Source organism: Dermatophagoides pteronyssinus, unplaced genomic scaffold (genome assembly GCF_027571235.1).
Source record: "Dermatophagoides pteronyssinus isolate colony J.1.1.1.1 unplaced genomic scaffold, Derpt_VIB-CSIC_2022.12 sq0014, whole genome shotgun sequence".
Taxonomy (NCBI): domain Eukaryota; kingdom Metazoa; phylum Arthropoda; class Arachnida; order Sarcoptiformes; family Pyroglyphidae; genus Dermatophagoides; species Dermatophagoides pteronyssinus.
In genome coordinates, this window is record NW_027461538.1 from 505241 (window position 1) to 530379 (window position 25139).

At 30.9% G+C, this 25139-nt stretch overlaps 2 protein-coding genes across 5 annotated transcripts; one reads left to right on the forward strand and one right to left on the reverse strand.

Moving 5' to 3' along the window:
• The first annotated feature begins 3009 nt into the window (after positions 1-3009).
• On the forward strand, positions 3010-13061 carry Glut1 (Glucose transporter 1). Its single transcript, XM_027348083.2, has 12 exons — positions 3010-3921; positions 8043-8138; positions 8491-8651; positions 8728-8877; positions 8970-9013; positions 9332-9541; positions 9606-9694; positions 9768-10079; positions 10152-10227; positions 10298-10437; positions 10554-10914; positions 11288-13061. The coding sequence occupies exons 1-12, from the start codon at positions 3877-3879 to the stop codon at positions 12229-12231; spliced, it is 2628 nt and encodes an 875-aa protein (XP_027203884.2). The 5' UTR covers positions 3010-3876; the 3' UTR covers positions 12232-13061.
• Positions 13062-13170: 109 nt separating this feature from the next.
• Positions 13171-24426, reverse strand: LOC113797693 (uncharacterized). Of its 4 annotated transcripts, none has more exons than XM_075822007.1 (12): positions 24212-24426; positions 23961-24030; positions 23340-23505; positions 22673-23251; positions 22221-22602; positions 21342-22161; positions 21195-21280; positions 20497-20995; positions 16884-20429; positions 16281-16679; positions 15995-16096; positions 13171-15918 (listed from the first exon to the last, which is right to left on the reverse strand). In XM_075822007.1, the coding sequence occupies exons 4-12, from the start codon at positions 22935-22937 to the stop codon at positions 13705-13707; spliced, it is 8313 nt and encodes a 2770-aa protein (XP_075678122.1). In that variant the 5' UTR covers positions 22938-23251; positions 23340-23505; positions 23961-24030; positions 24212-24426; the 3' UTR covers positions 13171-13704. The 4 variants fall into 4 exon arrangements, with proteins under 4 accessions (XP_075678122.1, XP_075678120.1, XP_075678121.1 ...); XM_075822005.1 differs by having other exon boundaries at positions 16281-16682; positions 24212-24425; XM_075822006.1 differs by lacking the exon at positions 23340-23505 and having other exon boundaries at positions 16281-16682; positions 24212-24425.
• Positions 24427-25139: the final 713 nt, after the last annotated feature.

The following is a 25139-nucleotide window of genomic DNA, read 5'->3' on the forward strand; positions in this document are numbered from 1 at the left end:
GTTTTGCTAACCAGCATTTCGAATTGGATCAAATCACGGAACTAATCAAATTTGAAATTTTCTTTTCTTTTCTTTTTTTTCGTTTTTTGTTTTGTGTTTTACTCAATATTCATAAACGATACGATCGATAGTTTCGTTCATCACGATTGTATCAATCTTTTGAATTCGAAAAATGGAACACAAACACATTCATTCGCACAAACTAAATAGAGATGCTACTACCTTTTAAAATAGATTCTATAACGAATCCAAACAAAAAAAATCGAAATCGTTTCAATCATGAATGTTTCAACATCATCATCATCATCATTTGGCATCACAGAATTTTCGAAAATAGCTATATAAGAATATAGCTATTTCTACCTTTCTATAGAATTTTTATAATATTCAGCATCCATACAAGTTTCTTTGCACTTTTTTGAATCGAATCAGATGTAATCAATGAAAAATATTATCTATCTTTCTATATATACTGAACATGAATGGACACTACTACTACTGATTTGGATACCCGAAAAAATACCAAAACCAAAAGATTCACATCACATCAACAACAACAACAAAAACAAGATCCTGGATTCACCACTACTGTTTTTTTGTTCCTGGTATGTTATTCAATATTGAAATTCTGTTGAGCAATATATGAAGGGTAGAGGAGGGTTAGTTTGGTTTGGTTTCAGTGGAGAGAGTTTAAGGAAGAAGGAAAACTCACCAAAAATTTCGGGAGCTTCTTCATTCATTCCGGTACTATCTATTCAATGGTTTTTTTTCTCTGTTTGGTATCTTCATCTGATCCAAACTAACATTTTGTTTATGCTACTTACTTTTGGTATCTGTTTTTTGTTTGTTAGTCTGTCTATCACTATGAGGTTGAGTCTTCTGTTCGATTAAAAGAAGAATAATAATTCTAGTGTCCGGTTTTTGTGTGTATATGTTCAGTATGTTCAGTATGTTCAATGGTTAGTGTGAATAATATTAAGAGAAGAGTTGTGGAGTGAGAAAAAGTTGGTTGTTTGTTTGTTTGTTTGGTGGCTATCCGGGTCCGTTTTTTTTTCGTTTGGTTGTTGGTTGTTTATGTTTTCACCTCATCATCCAGATATTTCGAAACTTCAATCACCCACACAGACTATCATCATTGGATTCTTGTTTTGTGGTTTCTTTTTTTTTCCACATTGATTGATTGATTGATTGATTGGTGGGCGAAAAAAATTGGAAAAAAAGTATGGTATCCCATTCATCATAATCATGTGAATAAAATGTTTGAAGAATGAAATGAAAAAATGAATGAATTTCTACGGTATCATCTTCATTATTCAAATGAAAATTTGTAGAAAAACAACAACAACAAGAATCCAAAAAATATATTCCAGAATCATCGATGAAACAACAACAGAAAAAAGGTAATAAAAAAAATAATAATTTCCGAAAAGTTTCTCGAAAAGTTTTTTTTTCAAAAAACAAAATTCTAGTTGATTTTCATCATCATCATCATTATCAAGTTTTTTTTCGTGTTTTTTCTGTTTCGCCTGAGAAAATGAGAAGCTAAACATATATAACCTGACCGAGAACCAAACAATAAAATAAAGAATCTAACCACCATCATCATCAGAAAAAGATATGAACCTAATAATAAATACCGCATGTTGAAATAACAACAACAACAACAAATGTTTAGGTCAGCAGAAAAAATATTCTTTATGGCAGAAACGAAAGAAACGATTTTTTCTTTAACGCCAAAAAAACCATCATCATCATCATCATCATTGTTTTCAGCAATTCTCACGAAAACACGAAAAAAATGATGATGATGATGTTTGAATTCTGTTCGAACCGAAGAAGAATCAAAAGAAGTAAAAAATATGAACAGAATTTACAACCAAAAAATTATTATTACTTTATTTTCAGGGATAAGAAAATTATCCAAAGCCATCGTTTGGTGATGATAAGAGTTTCTTTTCTCTGATTTTTTTTACTTATAATTTTAGTCTATGGGAATTAAATAAAGTAATTAAAACACAAAAAAAAAGTTTGAAACAAATTGGATCGATCGGTGTTAATACCCAGAACGAGCTAAGTTAAGAAAAAGCAAAAAAAGTGTTAAAGAATTTACATTTGAGCAAAACCATAAATCTTCGTAACAAATTTTATCGAATGAATGAACAACAGTTTCTCGAAAAACTTTTTTTTGAAACTTAAGTTTTTTGAAGAAGAAAAAAAAACACTTTTTTTCGTCGATTCAGCTCAGGTATTAGAAAAAAAACAAAAAAAAGTTTGTTTGTAAAAGAAGAAAAATCCCATTTGAAAAAAATCTGATAACGGTAATCCTGATGATAGCTATTTGTTTCAGACGACGAAGGAAAAGACAAAAGACGACCCAGCAATTTTCTAGTTAGTTAAGCAAATCAGTATTAAACGATTGATTTTGTTTTTGATTGATTGATTATATCGATCTATTCTTAATGATATTCTTTTGTCTAATTTTTTTTATTGATTATATATTATTGGGGCGTTTATGTTGATCTTTGTGTATATGTTATAGGTCGACATCGAATCAATTAATTTTCATTATTATTCAACACTATGTGAATATATGTAATGATTTGAATTCTTTTTATGCCCCCCTCTCTTTTCAATTTTCTTTTTTACACTAACCAAAAAAAAAAAAAAAAAAAAATCATTGATAATTAACTGGATGGTTAGCAAGAGAGAGAGAATCGATCCATCATTCAATAAAGCAGGATTTTTGCCTGCAAAAGATTATTGACAATATAAATTTTATATTCATTCAGGAAAACGAAATTCTTTCTTTTTTTCCCACCAAAAAAAATATAAATTGAAATTCAACACTGCATTACTGCAGAGGGCCATTAGCCATTAGCCATTATTATTATTGGTCATTTTTTATTTAATGAATCGATAATCATCGTTTAATAGATTTTTTCTGTAAAAAATTTTCCCTTCTAACCTCTTTTTTTTCTATTCGTTTTTTTATCATAGGGTTGAATCGTTCAAACGATTAAATTGAAAATGAATTTCGCTTTCACCGATTTATGAAAAAAAATGGCCATTAATCAATCAATATAGATTAATATCAATCAAAACAAACTCTCGTTGAAAACGGTGCGCACATTCATTCATAATCTTCTTGTTTTTCATTCTTACCACTGCCAAAAAATTAGCTACATTTTTCATCATCAAAATATTTTCATTTAATCTTTGATCATTGGTGATAAACATCGACAAAAAAATAACCAGTTTTCTTTTTGATTGATTAATTCATGATTGATGTTGATGTTGATGAACAAGAAAACTGGAGATTGTAAAAGAAAACATTGAAATTGATATAAAAAGCGCCTGAACATAATGAAAAACGCGTTTCTTTTGATTAGTTTTTTACATTGACAAGTGTGTGTGTGTGGTGTATATTTTGTCTATTGGCTCAATAATTTGATGAAAACCTAATGCAACAAACCAAAACAGCAACAAAATGTAACAAACAATCAAAAAAGAGAGAAAACTTTCAACGTCAACGGACTGATCATTTGCACGGGAGATTTCGATACGGAAATAATCAAAACGTCAACAACGTAAACAACAAAATATCAGCAAAAATAAAGAATCCGTAAAAGTTGTTTTGTTTTGTTTTTTAATTTCAAATCAAAAATCGACATTTACCAAAATCGAAATCTTACAAGTGATAACATCCATTCTCAACTACGAAAATAGTCGAAAACATCTTTCGAATCGAATGTATATAAATAACATCATCATTTGACAGCATTTGTTTATTTGGTCATCACCATCATCATTATCGTTTTTTTCAATTTAAATCATCTTCAATTGAAGATTTTCCGGTTTTTTTTGTTTTTGTTGGAAATGTGCCGAAAAACTTGGTGTCCTAGTGGTCACCAATGTCCAGAAGTAAGTTTTTTTTCATTTTAAATCTTTAAAATTTAAAATTTTTAATTGAATTTTGTTCGTTAATGCGAACAACAACAACAACAACAGAAAAAACCAAACAATTCTGAAATTCTAATTCAATTAATTTTGTTGTTTAGTTAAATTCTAAATCATTTTTCTCATGTGTTTTCCCCAATATAATATGCTCGTTTAATTTAGTTTTTTATTGTTCCTGTTGTTGTTGCTGCTGCTGTGTTATTTGTTTGTTTTTTGCTTTTTTTTTGTTTTGTTGATTCATCATTCACAAAAATGTATTCGAAAATGTAAAACACAGAAAAAAATATATTAAGTACGTATTATTCTGGAATTAATTCTTGAAAATTTTTCGACATAAATACATTCACCGTTTGATGATTAAAAAACTTTACAATTAAAGAAAGAAAAGAAAAGATTTTTAGAAAAGTTTTTTGTTTTTTGTTTTTTGTTTTTTAAATTAACGAAAGATTAAAGATCACCAGTGTCATTATTTTTTTAAAAGCAAAGAAAAGAGATTACAAAAAAAAATGTCATCACCATTATCAATAAATATTGGTTTAACAATATTATCATCAAGTTTAATAATAATGTTGATACATTGTACACATTCATATTGTATACAAAATCAACAATTTTATCGTATTTGTACCGATATTTTTAATCAACCTTGTTTTCAATTATTCGGATATATAAATTTATTTTTATTATCACAATTATTATTTGAATTATTAATATCCGTATTGTTTGGTGAATTACGTACAATTGAAATGGAACATTTACAAGAAAATCGTTGGCCATTATTTTTAGAATTAGCATCATCATTTGTTGTTTTTCAACCATTATTCAAATTAATTAATATTATACATTTTGGTTTTATTTTTTATTTTACAATATTTCATTTGATGTTAGAAAAACGTTTAGAACAAATTAATCAAAATGATGATCTTATACCGGATCATTTTCGTTTAATTTTAATACAAGCAATATCAATGTTTATAAATATTATACAAATATGGTATAATTATTATCGTCGTTATATATTATCAAAAAGTAATCTATTATTAACATTATTATTTTTATATCGTTATATTTATACAACATGTTTATTAATACGTTGTATTTGTGATTATATTTTAAATAATATTGATCGTTTATATTATCAAAATGATTGGCAAGAAAAAATTCTATATCGATCATTAATACATATGATTACATGTGCTATTTGTGCATTTAGTCAAACAATCATTTGGATGATTATGTTATCAAGTGGTATACGTGCTATTAGTTTATTACGTTATGCAATAAGAAAATGGGATAAATTTCTAGATAGTTGTTATAATTTATTTCGTTCATATCGTACTATAAATCGTATGCAAACAATGTTTTCAATACCGACAATGATTGAAATTAATAATCAACAACCATGTCCAATTTGTTTGGAAACAATGTTGATTAGAGAATCAACAAGAAAAGCAATAAATTGTCGTCATATTTATCATCGTGATTGTCTGAGACGTTGGATTCATGTACGACAATTTTGTCCGGTTTGTCGTGAAGTACTTTGAAACACCACACAATGAATATTACACATTGATTGAACACACGAATGAAATGAAAAACTTATTCTTGAAAAAAACTTATACGTTGAACGAAAAAAAAATATCTAATAAATTTAATAACAAAAAAATGCAAATTTCCAAATATATAATTTATCCTTTTTTTCAAAAATCAAACCAAAACACTTTATTCATTCATTCAATCAATCGATCGATTGATTGATCGATCAATGATGAAAGCGAATTATTTCAATGATTTCATTGTGAATGAAAAAATTACAACAATAAAAAAAATAACCTTTGAGTAAAGTATTGTCAAATTAATGATGGTCGCAGCGACACTGATTGTTTTTTTTGTTTTGTTGTTTCATTATCCAAAATATATATGATTCATTTGATTCATAATGGACGATATTTATTCAGAACCTTCCTTCCTTGGAAATTATTCTAGAAAAAAAAATGTAGCTTATTTTCGTGAATTGGTCATTTGGCTACTTTAACTGTCTGTGTGTGTGCGTGGGTGTTTTGTTTTTCGCCAAAAAAAAATGTTTTGATCATTTTTTCAAATTTACTGCTGCTGATTATTCTGTTGTTTTCTTGTTTTCCAGTTCGTAAAGCTTGTTAAATCTAGCAAAAACAGAAACAGGAATAAAAAAAAAAATATGTAAATATATTTTCGGTCCATATCTTTTCAAATGTGATTTTCAAGCTAATAACGTTTTTTTTTTGGTTGTTGTTCACGGAACCATTCGTTTGGACAAAAAACACAACAAAATTTACCTTGTTTTCCTCATTATTTTAGGTAAATTTAATGTTTTTGATTCTTCCATTCATTTCAGTTATTCACCTGTAATTTGAATCAGTATTGTCTTTTGAATGTTAATAAGCATGTTGTTGTTTTTGGATTAACTTTTGTTGTTGTTGTTGTTGAATACGACATTCTTCAAACGAATGTTAATCTAATCTAATTAGAAAGAATCATCATCATCATCATCATCAACGATAATGATATGCATAGCATTCAACAAAAACAAAAACAAAACAAAAAAAAAGTTATTCATCGTTGATTATGTAAAAAACACAGCAAAATTCAGAAAAAAAAGTTTCCAACAATTTCGACTATGATGGATGATTCAACTAGCAAAAATTTCCATTTTTCCGTTCGTTCCACAGTGATGGAACCAAAAACAACAACGAAAAAAAACATCAAAGGTATCCCCATGTCTTTCGCTGATAATGAAAAACAAAAAATGCAAAAAAATTCATAAAGGTAAAACAGCAGCCGAAAAAAAGCAGAAAAAATTTTCTTGTAATTTTTCTTCTTTTTTTTTGTTGTTATCATTACATTATGATAATCATCATCATTATCATCATCATTCGAATGAAAAAAATCTACATGAATAATGATGGGTAATGAGGTTTAGTAGCCTTGATTCTGGCTTGATTTTTCCTTTCCTTTCCTTTCCTATTTAGAATATCCATCTATTTAAAAAAAACAAAACAAAAACCGTGTGTGTATGTATGGTTGGTTAGTGTCTTCAGACATTCTATTTCTACATAGGTTGATGATGATGATGAGTAAGAATTTGGAACAAGCAAAAAAAAATTCTTGATTCTATTTTTGGATCTCTCTCTCTCTCTCTCTCCCTAACAGAATATAACTATTATTATTACAGTTTCTTTCTTTTCTCTCACACACTTTTCATTCATTCATTCATTTCATTCTATAGAATCGAGAAAAGAAACAAGAAACGTCATGTAACGTCATCATAACATACATAGATAGATAGTTATACCATATGTATGTTGTTGACCTAGAAACCGTTTTGGTTTTTATCGTTTTGCTGGTTCGTTTGGTTAAAAAAAAATTTTTTTCAATTGGAAAACGCATATAATGTGTGTGTGTGTGGTCCACGAATATCATTGGGTGTATGTTTTATGGGAAAACATGATTCGCTATAGCAACATTGATATTCTATTTATATAACAAAAAACAGAAACAGAAAAAAAAGGATGCTATTAATATAAACTTGCCCTTGTTGTTGTTGTTGTTATTGTTGTTTCCAGTTGACCCGACGACATAGTTGGTAACATAGGATGTGTGCAGTTAAAAAACAAAACAAAACAATAAGACAAACGAAGCAAAATTGAATCAACCAAAATTCTTCAATGAATCCAATGCGAAAAGAAAAAGAAAACCTTGAATGAAAGTCGGTAGAGAATTGAAAATAGACCATAATTTTCTTTTGACGTCATCATTATTATGTGTCTAGGTTTTATTGAGAAAAAGTAAAAGTAAAAGTAAAAAAAATCAGAAATCTAAGAATCCTGGTTATCCTGACTATATGGAAAATGAGGAATTTGCCCGGGAAAAAAAACCCGGGTTCAACATTACGTCATCGTATCAAAATGATGTGATGACTGGCGATTTTTGTTGTTGTTGTTGTTGTTTTGATAGTATCAATTTTCATTAACAATTTTTTTCATTTCGTTTCATTTTTTTTTCATTTTCGACCAATAACCGAACTGAAAAAACGATATAAAATATAGGGTCTAACATGTATGTTGGTGTTTGCAATATTTTCAGCCGTACTTGGTATGTTTCAATTTGGTTACAATACCGGTGTAATAAATGCACCACAAAAGGTTTGTTAAAAAATGGATTCGTGTTTTTTTTTAATGATGATCATGATGATTTGTGAGGATTTCAACCAACCAAACAACCAAACAAAGAAGAAAAAACCAGAAATTGATAATAATCATGATGAATGGCCTTAAGGGTCTTTGGATTCGGTTTTTTTGATTCTGGTTGTTTGTTTGGTGAAAATCATCATGGAATGATGATGATTATGAATAGAATTTTTAATATATTTTTTTCCTGTTTTTTTTGCTTCTTCGGTTATTCTGTTTGACAATTGTCTTGATTTCGTATGCAAAAATTATTCGGTATACATGTTGTGTCATCCCGTGCTATCACTATCATCATCACCGATATTAGATATTAGAAAATTTTATTGCCGAAGTATATAAATCAAGAACAGGAAAATATATGTCTGAAGATATGTTAACATTAGTTTGGTCGATAACTGTTTCAATATTTGCTGTTGGTGGTATGATTGGTGGTTTATCTGGTGGTGTTATTGCTGATTATTGTGGAAGGTAAAATTAATTTGTAAAAAAAAAAAATTTCAATGCAAATTTTCGATAATGAAAATATTACATTTTTCAAATTTAGAAAATGTGGTCTATTATTTAATAATGCAATTGCAATATTAGGTGCTACATTAATGAGTTCATCACATTTATTTCGTTCAATTGAATGTTTAATAATTGGTCGCTTTTTTATTGGTTTAAGTTGTGGATTAAATACTGCACTTGTGCCTATGTAAGTATAAATGTAAACAAAAAAAAATTTCAATTTTTGTTTGTTTGAAAAAAAGCTTTAAAAAATCCTTTTCTCTATGTGTGTGTGTGTAGGTATCTTTCGGAAATAGCACCAATGACATTAAGAGGAGCACTTGGTAAGTTTTTTGTTTTATTGTTTGATGGACATTCTCTCATATGATAAGGTAGAAAAAAACATTGAGAGATCGATCATTCATCAATAGAGAAGAAGAAATGGAGCATTCTTCTATTGTTGTTTGATGATTGATGAATAATTCAAAAGATGCTGTTGTTGTTGATGTTGAATGCTTTCAACTTAATGGCTTCTTTTTTTTTGTTGTCCAAAACAAAATTTCTAATTTTCTCTGAGTTTTTTTTTAATATATTCCATTTCCATTATCATAACTACCTGTCTATACTGGGGATAACCAAAAACAAAACGAAAAAAAAAATAGGAACGGTCAATCAATTGGGTGTAACTATTGGACTATTATTATCACAGATATTAGGTTTAACTCAGATATTAGGTACTGAAGATGGATGGCCATTTTTATTAGGTGTAGCATTCATACCGGCTGTTTTACAATTAATATTATTACCACAATGTCCTGAATCACCAAGATATTTATTAATATCAAAAGGACGTTTAACTGAAGCTACTTATGGTATTTTTGTGTTTCTTTATTCGTATTCTTTTAAAGAAAATTAAAATATTTTTGTTTGTTCCAGCACTACAACGATTACGATGTACAACCAATGTTGAAGATGATATTGAAGAAATGCGTATCGAAGATCGTGCACAACAACAAGAAGCAAAGGTTTGAATTTTGATCAAGATCAATTATCGATCGATTTTTTTAAATTTTACTCTTTTTTTAAAAAATTTCTCAGATAACAATGTGTCAATTGATAAAAAATCGTTCATTACAAACACCATTAATTATTGGAACTGTGATGCAATTATCTCAACAATTATCCGGTATAAATGCTATATTTTATTATTCAACAAATATATTTACAATTGCTGGACTTGGTGATGATTTGGCAAAATATTCAACAATTGGTGTTGGTGTTGTAATGGTACTAATGTCATTAGTATCAATGATGTTGATGGATCGTACCGGTCGTCGTACATTACATTTATATGGACTTGGTGGAATGTTTATAACAAGCATGTTTTTGACAATATTTTTATTATTTGGTGTAAGTTCAATGTTTGGAAAAATGTTCAAAGAAAAATGTTAATTTTACATTTCATTTCATTTTTTCCATTAGTTTCTTTATACATGGATGTCTTATATGAGTGTTATGAGTACATTAATCTATGTTGTATTTTTTGCCATTGGACCGGGTAATTTATACAATATTTTTTTGTTGAAATTACAAAAAAAATTATAATTTTTAATTTTTCTGTCATTCAGGATCAATTCCATGGATGATAACTGCCGAGCTTTTTTCACAAGGACCAAGACCAGCTGCTATTAGTATTGCAGCATCAGTAAATTGGTTTACAAATTTTGCTGTTGGTTTAGCATTTCCAATTATGATACAATTTAAAGATGTAAGTTTTCATAATGATGATGAAATTTGTCACCAAAAAAATGTTAATTTTTTTTCGTTCTGTTTCAAAAAACAAAAAAAAATTTAAAATTCAAATCAAAAATCAAACAAACGCAGAAAGCAATGGATAAATATGCATTTTTACCATTTACCGGTTTTTTAGCCATTTTTTGGATATTTACATATTTTAAAGTGCCCGAAACAAAAAATCGTACATTTGAAGAAATATCTGCATTGTTTCGTAAAGATGGTTCAGATAATTTAATACCAATCGAAGATGTCGTTGGTGGTTCTGGTGGTGCTCTTGGTGGATCACAACAATTTATTCATAATGGTGGTGGTGGTAATCAAACGCCAACATCTGGTGGCCAACAGCAAACTGGTCTTGGATCACATAATTCTAGTTCTGGTGATATTTATTCACATAAATCAAGCAGTGGTGATATTATATTTGCTGATGAAAGAACATTGGAAAAATGTAAGAATGATATGGATATTCAAAAACAACAAAAACAGCTCGAAAAATCTAGTCAACAACCGAATAACCAGTATCCTGATTATAAAACTATTTCGACATGATAAAGCACATGACATAACCCTTTGGTTTCTTATATGCATGATAATCAACTGAATGTCTATTTTTTTGTTTGGTTTTTTTGTTTGTTTTTGATTTTTTGTTTTTTTTAATTTCTTTAAATTATTCAGTAAAATAAACCCAAAATATTATTATTTTTAAAATTTATAGAGAATTATGCATGAAATTTTTGGTTTGTAAAAGTTGTTTTTTTAAATGAAAAAATTGAATTTACAATTGTAATTTATAATCGATTATTATTATTCTTTTTGATTAGGTTATCTACATCATCATCATTATCATCATTTTCATTATAATGATAATAATGATGATAATTGTTTGCCAACAACTGGTGGTGGCGGTAGTCAACCACAAACACCATTAACACCTGGTCCAACATTACATCATACACCAACAACTGGTAGTATAGGTAGAATACCAATGTTATGTCCATCAACACCAATTATACAGATACCAATTGTGCCAGTAACACATCCGGAACCATTATCACCACCACCACCACCATTAACAGTTGCATTACCACCACCATTAACACCATCATTGTCGCATCAACAAAATCAACAATCAAAAGATGCTTATCATCATTTTATTTTACCGCCACCTAAAAAAACAATATCTCAACAACAACAACAATCGACAACAACACCGACTAATCATCATCATCATCATCATCAACAACAACAAACGCAACAACAATCTTCATTTATTGATCTTCATCAACAACAATTATCATCACAGCCAACAATGCCACAATTAGTGCCATTATCATCAAATGTTCCAATTTCAAATAATCATCAACAACAAGTTGTTAACCATCAATATCATCATCAAACATCATCATTAACACCACCATCATTAACACCACCATCATCATCGACGACATTATGTTCATCAACGACACCTTTTATATTTCCACCGCCAAATTTAACCACTGGACAGCCATTAGGATCATTATCATCAACTTTAACACGTAAAAAACATTTAACAACAATGGTTACTCATCAACAACCACCACCATTACCGCCACCGCATGCTCATCATCATCATCATCAACATTTTCAACAACAACCACCGCAATCGGCCGCAGTGATGAATGATATATTCAGTGGTGGTAGTTTTATTGTTAACAGTGGTGATGGAGGAGGTTTTTCCGTTTCAACACCAAATCATCATCAAATCATTATTGAAGATCAATTATGAAAATATAAATTAGATTATGATTCTAAAACTGTGATTTAACCCTTTGACAACCTATACAAACTTTCCTAATAAAAATCGATTGGAAAATATTAATCCTTTTTACACACAGACATTGCCAAATCCAAATTTTCTATCCAAAAAAAATATATTGTAAATAGCCAAACAAACATTACGCTCATTTAAATCAAATATTTAACGCACCAAACAAAAATTGAAAAACCCAAATAAACAAACATCGCACACACATATTACCCAATTTCAGAAAAAAAAGACTTGGAAAAAAAGATTTTGTCATCAATGATCATTGTCAAGAAAAATATAATGCTCAATTTTCTCAAACAGAAAAAAAATGTCACATACAATCCTATGGCCAAAAAAAAACACACACTGAAACAAACCCAGACATCCTCCAAAACAAAAAATCCCATTTCCTATAGTATACTAAATATTTACCGAAAGAATATCCGACCCGAAAAATCTATTGATGATGATGATAAAATTGACGGAAATCGACACATTATTATTCTACAAAAAAAAGGCGACGAGAAAACAAAAACCTGAATAAATTACACAAATGATGAACACGCATGAAGAAACTTATCAAGTAGAAATAGAAATAACAACATTCGAAACCGGGAGAAAAAACATGACCTATGCTTGTCTGATATATTCTTCATATATTTCGATAATGGATAATACTTTTACATTTTATTTATTTATTTGCAGAAAATGAAAGAAAATGAATGAAAAAAAAGAAATCTATCCATCACATCATCATCATATAATAATAATAATTATAAAATAAAAAATAAAATAATTAAATTCCAAAATTGGTTGTTTTGTAATCAATTTTTTGTTTGTAATCTGGTAAAACATCATTCTGTTTGGTTGGTTTGATTGTAACGATGATGGCAAACAAAATCAAATCGAATCAATCAATCAAGAATCATAATCATCATCATTATTATTATTATTATTATTAATTAAAAATTTTTTAAGCAAATAGAATAATAAGAAAAAGAAGAAGAAAAAAAAGGAAACATAATCATCATTATTATAATCATCCAAGTAATAATGGTAGCAGTTAATCATCATCAACATTTTTGTTGTTTGGTTTCTTGTTTTGTTTTTTGTTGTTTAAGTGTAATGTTGAAGAAAAGAAAAGAAGAAAAAAATCACATCCAGATTTAAATATATATGAAAAAAAACAATAGCAGCAGCAGCTTGTTTGTAAGTTTCGTGTGTAGTGTGTGTGTGAATCAATTTCAAAGAATCAATATTATTCACAAATCTATTATACACAGGTTATCAGTTATCATATCATACACACACACACAAACACACATATAAACATCACGAAAAGAATATCATCTTTTGTTGAAATGCTTGAATGTCAAAGTGCAAATGTGTGTGTGTAAGTAAGGTTATATCTTTTGTTTTGTAACATGAATAGATATCATGAGATCTATTTTTTCATTCTTTTACGGTAGCAGTTGCTGTTGTAGTTGTTGTTTGACCACCACCAGTATTAGATCCAGATCCAGTATAATCGGTAGTCGATTGTTGAACATTAGTATTTGTTTGATTAACAATCGAATTATTGATATTTGTACCCGGTGATGGTGTAGTACTATTTCGATTTTGATATTGTCTAGATTTTCCCATTCCACCTGATTGATTATTATTATATGATGATTGTTTGTTTGAACCATTTCGATTGTTTGATGAATGATTCATCATACCACCAACTTTATTTGATTGTTGAGCATTGTTTGGTCGTTGAATAGGATTCGGTTGATAATTATTACCAATAGCATTAGCAACAATCGTATTGTTTGGAAATGATGTAGCATTCAATGGACTTGTACGTGAATTCATTTGATGTTGTTGTTGTTGAATATGATGAGCACCAGCATGATGAGCAGCAGCCGCTAAAGCATTGTTCATCATTAAATGCATTGGAAATTGTTGTTGTGGTTGTGGTTGCGATCGTCCATTCGCTTGATGTTGCATTTTGCTTTGATGATTAAAAAATGCTAATTGTTGATTGGCTGCCGCTGCTGCATTCCAATTGGCAGCAGTTTGTTGTACATTCATTGCCTGTGATGTTTGTGGTGCAGAATTCGGTTGTGGTCCAGCAAAAAATTGATGTGAATTTCTATGATTCTGATGACCAACTACATTATGCTGTTGATTAGCTGCTACCATACCAGTTGCTCTATTGGCTTGACTATCATTAACAAATTGATTGGAAGCGGCAGCCATTTGATGATGATGCATTTGATCAGTTGTTTGTCCCATATTAAACGAACGAACCATATTAGGATTGGCAACCACATTAGGATCAACCCGTTGCATATTACCTGCTGTTTGACGATTATTATGATAAGAATTTTGTGAAAGTTGTGTTTGCGAACCATTTGCGGGAATAATTGCACTGGCAGCAGCAGCCGCAGTATTCATATTTAATGGAGCAGGAACAAATCCACTCAATGCATTTGCAGCTGGATTAGCAGCGACTGCAGCTAACTGTGTAAAAAAATGTTGTTGATTAGCTTGTTGTAATTGTTGACCAGTTGTAGGCCATCCTCCAGCTGTTTGCTGTAAATTATGATGATTAGCTTGTTGATGATGTGGATGATGTGAAACAAATGTTGTTGCCTGTTTCATCATTGCATGATTCTGTGCGGTCATTGCAACAGCATTTGGATTTGCTGCAGCTAACGCATATTTATTGAATTGATGATCGTTGGTGTTTGCTGGTCCTAATGCTTGCGGTTGTGCCGCATTCAATTGTGTCAAAAATAGATTTGCTGCAGGATGATTCGATGCTGCATTACTACTAGCCTGCATCATAGCCAATGCCATTTGATTGAATTGTGTTTGTTGAGCTACAGCAGCAACAACATTCGGTTGTTGATGCATAGCGAATGCCGGAAGATGTGGAAAGGTCACTTGAGCACCATGTGAATGACTTAATCCTGCCGAAGATTGAGCTGCTGCATTTGTTACTGCATTAGCAGATTGATTAACAGCAAAATTTGTTTGATCATGATGAGATAATTGACCAGTGGCAGCATTATATTGATGAAATGCAGCAGCTAATGCAGCAGGATTTTGTTGTGAATTTACTACAGCAGCAGCTAATGGATTCTGATAGATCTGATGAGATATTGATGGTGGACTAGTTGGTGTTTGCAACATATTATTATTATGATGATGTTGTTGTTGTTGTTGTTGAAAACCACTATATCCAGATGTTGAAACAATAACCGGTGGTGATGTAGCATTAATTATTTGTGTAGTATTTCCACTAGCCGTAAATATATTTGGATTTGATTGTTTTTTAATATTAGATAAATTGTTTCCATTGTTTATTTTTTGTTGTTGTTGTTGTTGATTTTTATCCGTAGGACTAGTTGCTGTTGTCGATAACAACGAATTTTTTCTTTCACCAGAATTTTGTTGAGAATTTGTCGTTGTTTCATTCGGTGCTGTATCCCATACTTTTTTAACCGAAGCAATTTTCATATTTAATTCTTCATTGATTGAAGATGTTGTTGTTGATGGTGTATTGTTCACCATATAATTTTTCGATGTTGTTGATGAAGAAATCGATTGTGAAACTGGTGCAGAATTTACATTGCTGTTCGCAACTGTCGATGGCGTTGTACTAACTTCATCAATCTATTGGAAAAAAATTAAAAAAAATTATCAGTCAAAAATCGATTCAAAAATTATTATAATTAAAAAATTAAGCAACCTTTGAAAGAACTTTATTCTCTTCTTTTAATTTAGTATTTTCGTAGATTAATGTTCCGACAATTTTACGATTAGTGATTATCATGTTAGTAGAACTTGTATCCTTTTTTTAAAGCAAATATAACGTATGGTAATATGCGAATCGACAAAGCAAACATCAAAACACACAGAAGAAAAAAAAAGACAATAGACACATAAAAATTAGAAAGTTAATTCTGATATTATAAAAAAACAAAGCTCATCTCAAAACAAAAAGTTGCCAACAACAAAATATTCAAAATGCTTACCATATCAGGAATTCTAGTTATCTGAAGTGGTGTTTCTGATTTTTTTCCCATAGAAATTGTCGAAGATTCTTTTGATGATGATGATGATTGTCCATCATTCGAAACTAATGATGATAAATCATTTGGCTGATCTTTTGATTGATCAAAATTTGTTGTTGTTGTTGTCGATGTTGATGATGAACTATTGCTACGTTGTACTGTTGTAGATTTATTTTCAATAGAATCACATTTTTGATTTGTTATTATCTGAGATGATGAATCTTGTTGTTGTTTTTTATTTATCGTTGATTGAATTTGATCTTGTGATCTTTGACCAGTATTACCACTATTTTTCATTTGTGGTTGTTGTTGTTGATTCTGGCTGCTTTTATTATTATTATTATTTGGTTTGGAAATTCGCTGCTGAATCAAAAAAAAGAAGGGGAAAAAAGGGTTAAATTCTTGTTTTTAGATAATTACAGAAAATTCATTATTTTGAACTAATCAGTAAACTTGGTTTTCAAATCATTAATCAGTTTTCATAGGATTGACAGATTATTCAAGCATTTCATCACATTCATTTAAAAAGTTTAAAATCTTAATCTTTTTTTTTGTTTAACTTACATCATTTTTTCGTCTTGATCTTGAATGTTGATCATTTTGTTGAATCATTTTTTTATTTGCCATTTGTTGTTGTTCGGATTCAGTATACGTCTGTTGTTGTTGTTGTTGTTGATTATTTATCACAGTCGTAGAAGAATCACCCATAGTATTCGAACCATGATGTCGACCAGAATTTTGTACAGCTGTACCACCACCACCAAAAGAATTTTTGCGATTACGCTCAGATGATTTGGTATCTTCCGTCGTATCATGTGAATCGGACAATGCCATTTTTGACATGGCAACATTCATATGTTGTTCTTGTTGATGTCGTTGATTACCATGATAATTCGATGTCATCGATAATGAATTTTGATTCGTAGATCGTTTTGAAGATGAACTACCCAATATTGTATTATTATTATTATTTCCACTTCCAGTACGATATCCACTTGTAGATGAGCTTCCACCACCACCACCACCTCCTCCTCTTGATGTATGACGAGAAGAACCTCCGCTACCAGAATTACGAGCATTATACGAATGTGTTATTGTCGATGATGATGAACCTGGATGATGTCTAGATGAAGATGAATGTTGTTGTTGCTGTTGATGATACATTGAATCATTTCCACGATTTGAAGAAGAACGTTCAACTCTATCATGTCGTCCACTATTTCTATAATTTCCATGATGATCCTGTTGTTGTTGTTGATGATGTAATGATGATGATGATGGCTGTTGATGTGTTGATTTGTTGGACGAATAAACATTTCGATCATTACCATGTTTAGATGTTGTTGCGGTTACTGTTGAAGATGATGTTGTATTCGAAACACTTGTTTGTTGTTGAGATGATTTTTCAACATTCATTTTATTACGATTTTCCTGAACTGATGATGATGATACAACATCAGCAGAATTTCTTTCCATCAAATCACTTGATTCAGAAGCAGTTTCCCATTCATCTTGTATAAAATCTTCGGATTCTTGTCGATTGGCAGCAGCAGCATTAGATGAATTTGTCGAAGTTGTTGATTGTTGTCTAGCTGGTTGAGCTGAATTTGTATTTGTATTAGAAGAGGCACCAGGACTTTTGGATGATGGTGGTGAAACTATTGATTTATTTGAAACGACGATACTACTCGGACCACTGACCGTAGAACCATGTTGAGTAGTACTACGTTGCGGTTTTGACGAATGTTGTTGAACATTTCGTGAACCATATCGAGATGAAGAACTACCAGCACCAGACGAAGATCGATTATGTCCACTATTATTACTAACACGTTGTTGTTGTGAATGATGATCATTTCGTTCATCACGACGATTCGATGTTACATTATGTGATTTGTTGACAGGATTACCACTACTGGAACTACTAGTATGCTTAATCGCTTGATGCTGCTGTTGGCTAGTTGTTATGACTGGATTTAATCCGCTGGTATTTCGTTTTTCAACATTCGAAACATTCAAAGTATTCTGGACGGGAGGTGTTGAAGATTTTGTTGGTTGTGGCTGTATCATAGCTTGATCACCGAAAACTTTGGCAGTAGGCGGTGGACCATAAGTCGAAATTGCTCGTATGTTTGTAGTAAGACCGACAACTTGAGGGCCTGAAGGCAATGTTGATGTCGCAGTCGAAACGGCAACATTGTTGTTCGCTGTTACATTTGTTGTTGTTGTTGGTAAAGGTGGAGATGAAGATGATGACATGGAAGTAACAACCGTTGGTGGTGTCGGTGCTGGAGTATTTGTTGCCGACGTAGAATTCGAACTCATTGAATCATGTCTTGATCGATTATTCGATTCATAATTCTGTTGTTGTTGTTGTTGTTGTGATGACGAATGTTCAATATTATGTGATGAATCTACAACATTCGATTTATAGGGCAATTGTTGTGATTGATGATGATGATGATGATGATAATTCGATGAACGTTGATAATTGTTGTTGTTGCTGCTGTTTGCATAGTTATCACGACGTTGAATTTGATTCAAAGAAGAATTGGCCGATGTTGTTGAGGATGGAGGAGTATAACGTTCCGTAGAATTATTGGAATATTTTCGTTGTTGTTGTTGTTGTTGTCGATTATCAATCGAATGATCAATATATCGACCATCATCTCGTCTACGTGAATCAGCATATGAACCTCTTGAATTATTGTTTCGATAATGTTGCTGTTGTTGTTGTTGGTTAGTATAATGACCACTATCATTATCTTCTTTATAACTTTTTTGGCTTGTCAACGTAGTTGGTTTTTGATTCGTCGACAAAGATGTTTGTTTTTGCTGCTGTTGTTGTGAGTTGACTTCTTTTTCAACATTTTGATTCGATTCGGAATCTATTTTTGCTAAAGACTCAACTGCCGGTTTATCTGTTGCAGTTGTTTGTTCATTATTGCCACTATCTTCATTTGATGCTTCTTTTTCAACAGTTGAAATTGTCGAAACAGATGTTTCAACAACTTCAATTTCAGATGATGTTGGTGGTTGTTGTGCGACGGAAGAAGGCTTTGATTCATTCGAATCTTCCATAGTTTTACTTGTATTAATCGAATCTTTCGTAGAAGATTCTTTAGACTGTTCCGATTGTTGTTGATCACTTTGCGTCGTAGATTGCGGAGGAGGTGAACATTTTGCTGTTGCTGAATTTGTAGATGATGATGATGATGAAGATACATCTGAAGAATCTTTTCGATTAGATGATGATTGTTGATTGGGTAATGTTTCACGATTATTATCAATCGGTTTTGTTGTATTACGCCAACTAGTTGGTTCATTTTTTTGTGTAACATATCGACCAGATTGTCGACTATTACCATCATTATAGTTATTATTATCCGGAGGTGTTCGACGATGATGTGAATCACGTTGTTGGCCACCTCCTCTTTGATCATAAATTGATTGTGATGAAGAAGGATAATCACGATACGAATTACGCTGTTGATCTAATAATGCTTGACCACCGTTAATATTTTGATCACCTTGTTGTTGTTGTTGTTGATGATGCTGTGATGAAGGTGATCTTGTTCTGGAACCAGAATTTTTCTGATACATATTCTGTTCAATTTGTTTCTGTAAACGTGGTGGTAAATTTGGTGGTGGATATATCAAGGATTTGTTACCCGACGTTGAATATCCACCACCACCACTATTAGGTGGACCACTCAATCGATCATTACGATAATCACGTCCTGAATCACGTCGATCACGATTCGATTGAGATGAAGGCGGCGGTGGTGGCATCATCATTTCATCATGATCAGCATCACGCGATTGTCGTCCACGAAGAACAGCATTGCTAACTTCATCTTTCAAACGTGGTTTAGGTCGCCAATTTTCTTCTTCAGAACTAACTCGATTCATTTGTGCACTAGCAATAACATGTTCACCACCACCAACACCACGTCCATTTTCTCTTAAATTTCGAGATGGTTGCATCTGTAATTGAGGTTGTGGTTGTGCTAATGGTGGATATTGTTGTTGATTATATCCGCCACCACCTCTAGGCAATTGCTGCGATCTAGATGATGCATGATATTCACCACGACGCTTATCATATGGCTAGATTATGATTGAAAATTCATACGATTAAAAATCTTTAAAAAATGATATGAATCAACAAGAATACCTCATTCAAATTATCTTTACGATTGATTGTTTCATAAAGAGGATCCGATTTTCTTCCATAATATCTATTGGCCTCTTGTGATGGCATATTTGATGGTGGTGGTGGCATTGAACGTGGATCAATTTGTCCACGCGATGGTGCAGGATACATTGGATTGGATGTAGATGATTCACGTTGTTGAGATGGATAATAGGCAGGTGGTTGACGATTATTATCATTTTGTGATTGATGATCTCTTATTGATGATGATGATGAAATTGATTTTGTAGAAGATTCCATTGATTTTTGATGAGAATCTTCTCTTTCTAATTGTTTATTATTACTTTCTTCATTATCATCATCATCAGTAGATTCATCACCATCACTAAAATGAATCTTGGCACCATAATCAATTTCTTTTTCATCCGCCCAATCACAATCCAAATCAGTTTTCAATATTTTATCCAACGATTTTAGCTCTTTATCATCAATTATGGCTGGTTTTTCGAGAGCAAATTTTCTATGACAAAAAATCAAAACAAAAAAAAAATTAGAAAAAGGCAAAAAAACTTTTTTTCAAGATGTTTTTTCTCAACACAACAATCATAAACAGTGGGTAGTGAAAGTGTTGTCAACACAAAATTTTTCATGTCAAAATTTGTTTTTAATCATTTCATTTCATTTGATCCGAATAAAATTAATTTCAACAATCAACTTACCGTTCAGATTTATTATGACTTTTTCGGCTGTTGCCACTACTACCACCACCGGTAGATCCATAATTTTGATTTGTAGACGAATATCCCTATATCCAGTTAAAAATGACAAAAAAAATCAATTAATGTTAAAAAGTGTGTTGGACTTACATCGCCACGACGATTAATATTGCGATTTGATGATTGCTGTGTATTAGAAGAATCAGAACTATTTTTCGACGACGACATAATCAAGGGAAAATCATTTGATGTAGGAAGATGATAAAGTAAATCATTATTTGCAGCACCAGTTTGTGATGATGGCAAATTTGATGCAGATGATGAATGATGAAGATTTTTGTTACTAGAATGATTATGACGGTATGAAAGATGATAGTCGGCTGAATGATCACGAACGGTATGAAAACCACCACCCCCACCCCCACTACCGCTTTGACTCGGATCGTTATCTTTTTCGCCACCTCCATCTTGCTGTACATTGGCTGGACCCTTTTGTTGTAATGGAGGTGTTTGACGATGCTGTTTTTGTTGTTGTTGTTCTGTTACTAATGATTCTCGTCGACTTCCTCCTCCGGCGACACCAGACATATTCGATTCTTTGGCAATCGATACAGATTTGTCTCGTCCTACAATGTCGCCACCAGCATTCGATATTGGAGGAAATTCTTCTTGAAATTGTTTCTGATATTGCTGTTGTTGGTATGAGGCATGAGCATGATTTTGCGTTGATTGAGGCAAAATTGGACTGTACAAATCTTTTGGTGGTAATTGTGAATGATGCTGCTGTTGTTGTTGTTGATGTGAAGAAGAAAGATTTTGAGATTGAGGATGATGATGATGATGATTCACAACAGATTGTATTATCGAACATTTTGATTGATTTTGTTGTTGTTGTTGACCGATCGTATCTTTTTGATTTAAAGAACCACCGTTTTCTCCGCCTTTCAATGATGATGTTGTTGATGATGAACTATACACAAAAAGATTAGATTAGATTAGAATTGATCAAATACAAAAAAAAATACAAACCTTTCTTCTTCTTTATCGTTCGACCAACCTTGACCTAATCCAGTAGTTCCTGTTGTTAAATTTTGTTCAATATTATCGTTGTTATGATTATGATTTTCAACAATATTATTATTATTATTATTATTATTATTATTTAAACAATTATGATTATTATCTGTATTGTCCAAAGTGTTGTTGCTGCTGTTGCTACTATCATTACTATTATTTGCTGTTGAAGAAATTTGAAATTGTTGATTATCGTCTGTTGTTGTTGTTGTTGTGGAATTTAATCCGCTAGTTGTTGTTGTTGTTGTTGATGATGATGTAACATTGGCAGGTGGAGGTACACGACGTCCAACCAAAACTTTTCCCACTGTTTGTAATCCATGTTTTGGTACAATAACTGAAAACAAACAAACCAAATTCATTATTTCAAATCAAATTTCAGGTTTTTTTAACAAAAAAAAACATACCAGAAGTTTTTGGATTTTCCAATGATTTTCCTTTAAAAATTTGATTAATATCAAATGGATTATATTTGGTTTTTGATTTTGAACTAGCCGATGACGTTGTTGTTGTTGTTGTCGATGATGATGATATCTGATTACCACTTGTATTATTATTATTATTATTATTGGACGACTGTTGCTGCGTATTCAATGATGATGATGGTGTTGTTGTTGTTGTCGCTGCTGCTGTTGTTGTTGTTGTTGAAGATAATGTTGACACTGTAGACATGATTCATTTGAACAAAAACACTGATTCATATCAAATTTTTTTTTTCAAGAATGATAAAGATTCGGTTCTTTTTTTTCCTTTTGCACAGAAAAAAGTTTCAAATTTTAGCCGAAACACTTCGGCTTTTTTTCTACAGAAGTTGAATTCGTTCGATTCGGACTATATGCCAAAAGATGATAATAAACAACGAAGATTAAACAACACAGAAATAAACAAACAAACAAACAACCAATGCACACACACAAACAAAAACAATCACAAAATGAAAGAAAGTTGTTGTTGCTGGTGTTGTTGTTCCAAACAATCGATAGTTTCTATCGAAATTATCGCCAAGAAAACAAAAAAACAAAAAGATAAAATAAAATGGTCAAAATTTTAAACTAAAAAAAACAAAAAACAAACCTCGATTTTGTAAAAAAGGAAAGTTTTTTTCCCCTTTCAAATAGGGAAAAAATAGTGTATAAAATATTGTGTAAAAACCAAATCTTGCTTAATAGATTTGCTGATTTTTTTTTCTTTTTTTTTGAGAAAAGAATGAAAAAAAATATCACACTGATTCTTCAAAATTCTGTAATGAATTTGGAGCGGGGGGAAGGAAAACAAACAAACACAAAATGAGAAATTAGAAAAAGTTTTCAAAAAAAATGAAATCGAAAAATGATTCAACAATTCACACCTGAAATAAAGAAGAAATTGATAATTTTCTATTTTTTCTAATTTTGTTTTTATCAACACCTACACACCACACACCTATATTCTGCATCATTCGAATTCGAAACAAAAACAGAAAAATTCTGAAAATTTCTTCCTAATTATTTATTCAACATACATTTTCAATGATGAAAGATATCTTTCACATTTTCACTCTCTCTCTCTCTCTCTTTTGCACAAAATTATCATATTTTTTCACAGGAAAAAACTTTGTTGGACAAAACACATTGACATTGAACATTGGCACATTGGCAATTAAGTTGCATTTTTTTTTGTTTGAATTGTTTCAGGTGTAAAATTTATAAAACTTACCGAATTTTGTGTAACAAATTGGTAGATTACAAGAAAAACAAAGATTCGATTATCCTAATTTAAGATATATCTGTATAAAAGAAAAGGTAAACAAAGAGCCAAAATTATTTTCTTGTTTGAATATTCTTCAATCTTAATCAGAAGAAATGCTCCCCCCCAAAATACAAAAACATGCATACATTGTGAACACACAAAGCCACCAAGATACAAAATTGAAAAACATGGACAAAATCCAATAAAACAAAACTCACCTTTTTTGCTTTGTTTCGTTTCAAAATTTTTGATCCAACAAGAATTTTCGTTTGTTTTGTTTTTTTGTTACCCAAGAAGAAAAAAAAAGGTTGAATATAGGTTTGTTTTTCTAATTATTTTGATGATGATGATGATAAATTTAAGGAGAGGGTTTGCTCTCTCTCTCTCTCATATACATATACACACTTTTTTTCAATATGAAAAACTCTTTCTTTTTCTTTTCTTTTTTTCTTGTATGTGTTGTTATATTGAATATAGATGCTATTTAGTTGATGATGATGATTATTGTAAAAAACAACACACACACACATATCACACATACATACCAAAAAAAAAAAAAAAAAAAAAAAAATCTGGTGTGCGTGTTGTGTTGTGTTGGCTATGGCAAAAAGATGATGGATATTAAAAATTTGTAATTCTTATTCTTCTTCTTCTTCTTCTTTCAGTGGAAGTGGTCAACTGGTTTTGGATCTGGTTGATTATGTGGTAGTAGCAAGTGTGTGTGTGTTTGTGTGTATCATCCTAAACAATGAGCAATGATGATTTATGTAAAGAATTTTTTTTTTCTTTCAAATCGTAGTAGTGGTATACGTGAAACAAACGAAAAGAAAAAGCAATGCCGTTTTAGTGCGAGAATCATTTGATCACAAAAAGGATATGGTGTGACTATTTTGGGAGGACTTTTGCCACTACTATTTTTTTTTTTTTGTGAAAAACATTGCTTGTTTGTTTGTTTGTATACTTCCTTGGCCGCCATTGTGTGTCTGTGTGTTTTATATTCAGTATATTGAATGCTGGATATACGAGGAATTTATCAACAGCAAAACAAACGTTGCATCTTTCAATTCAAAACATAGTGGTTGACAATTGAATTGTTCATTTAAAGAATGAAGATACGAAAAAAAATATATGTCCACCCTCAATGTT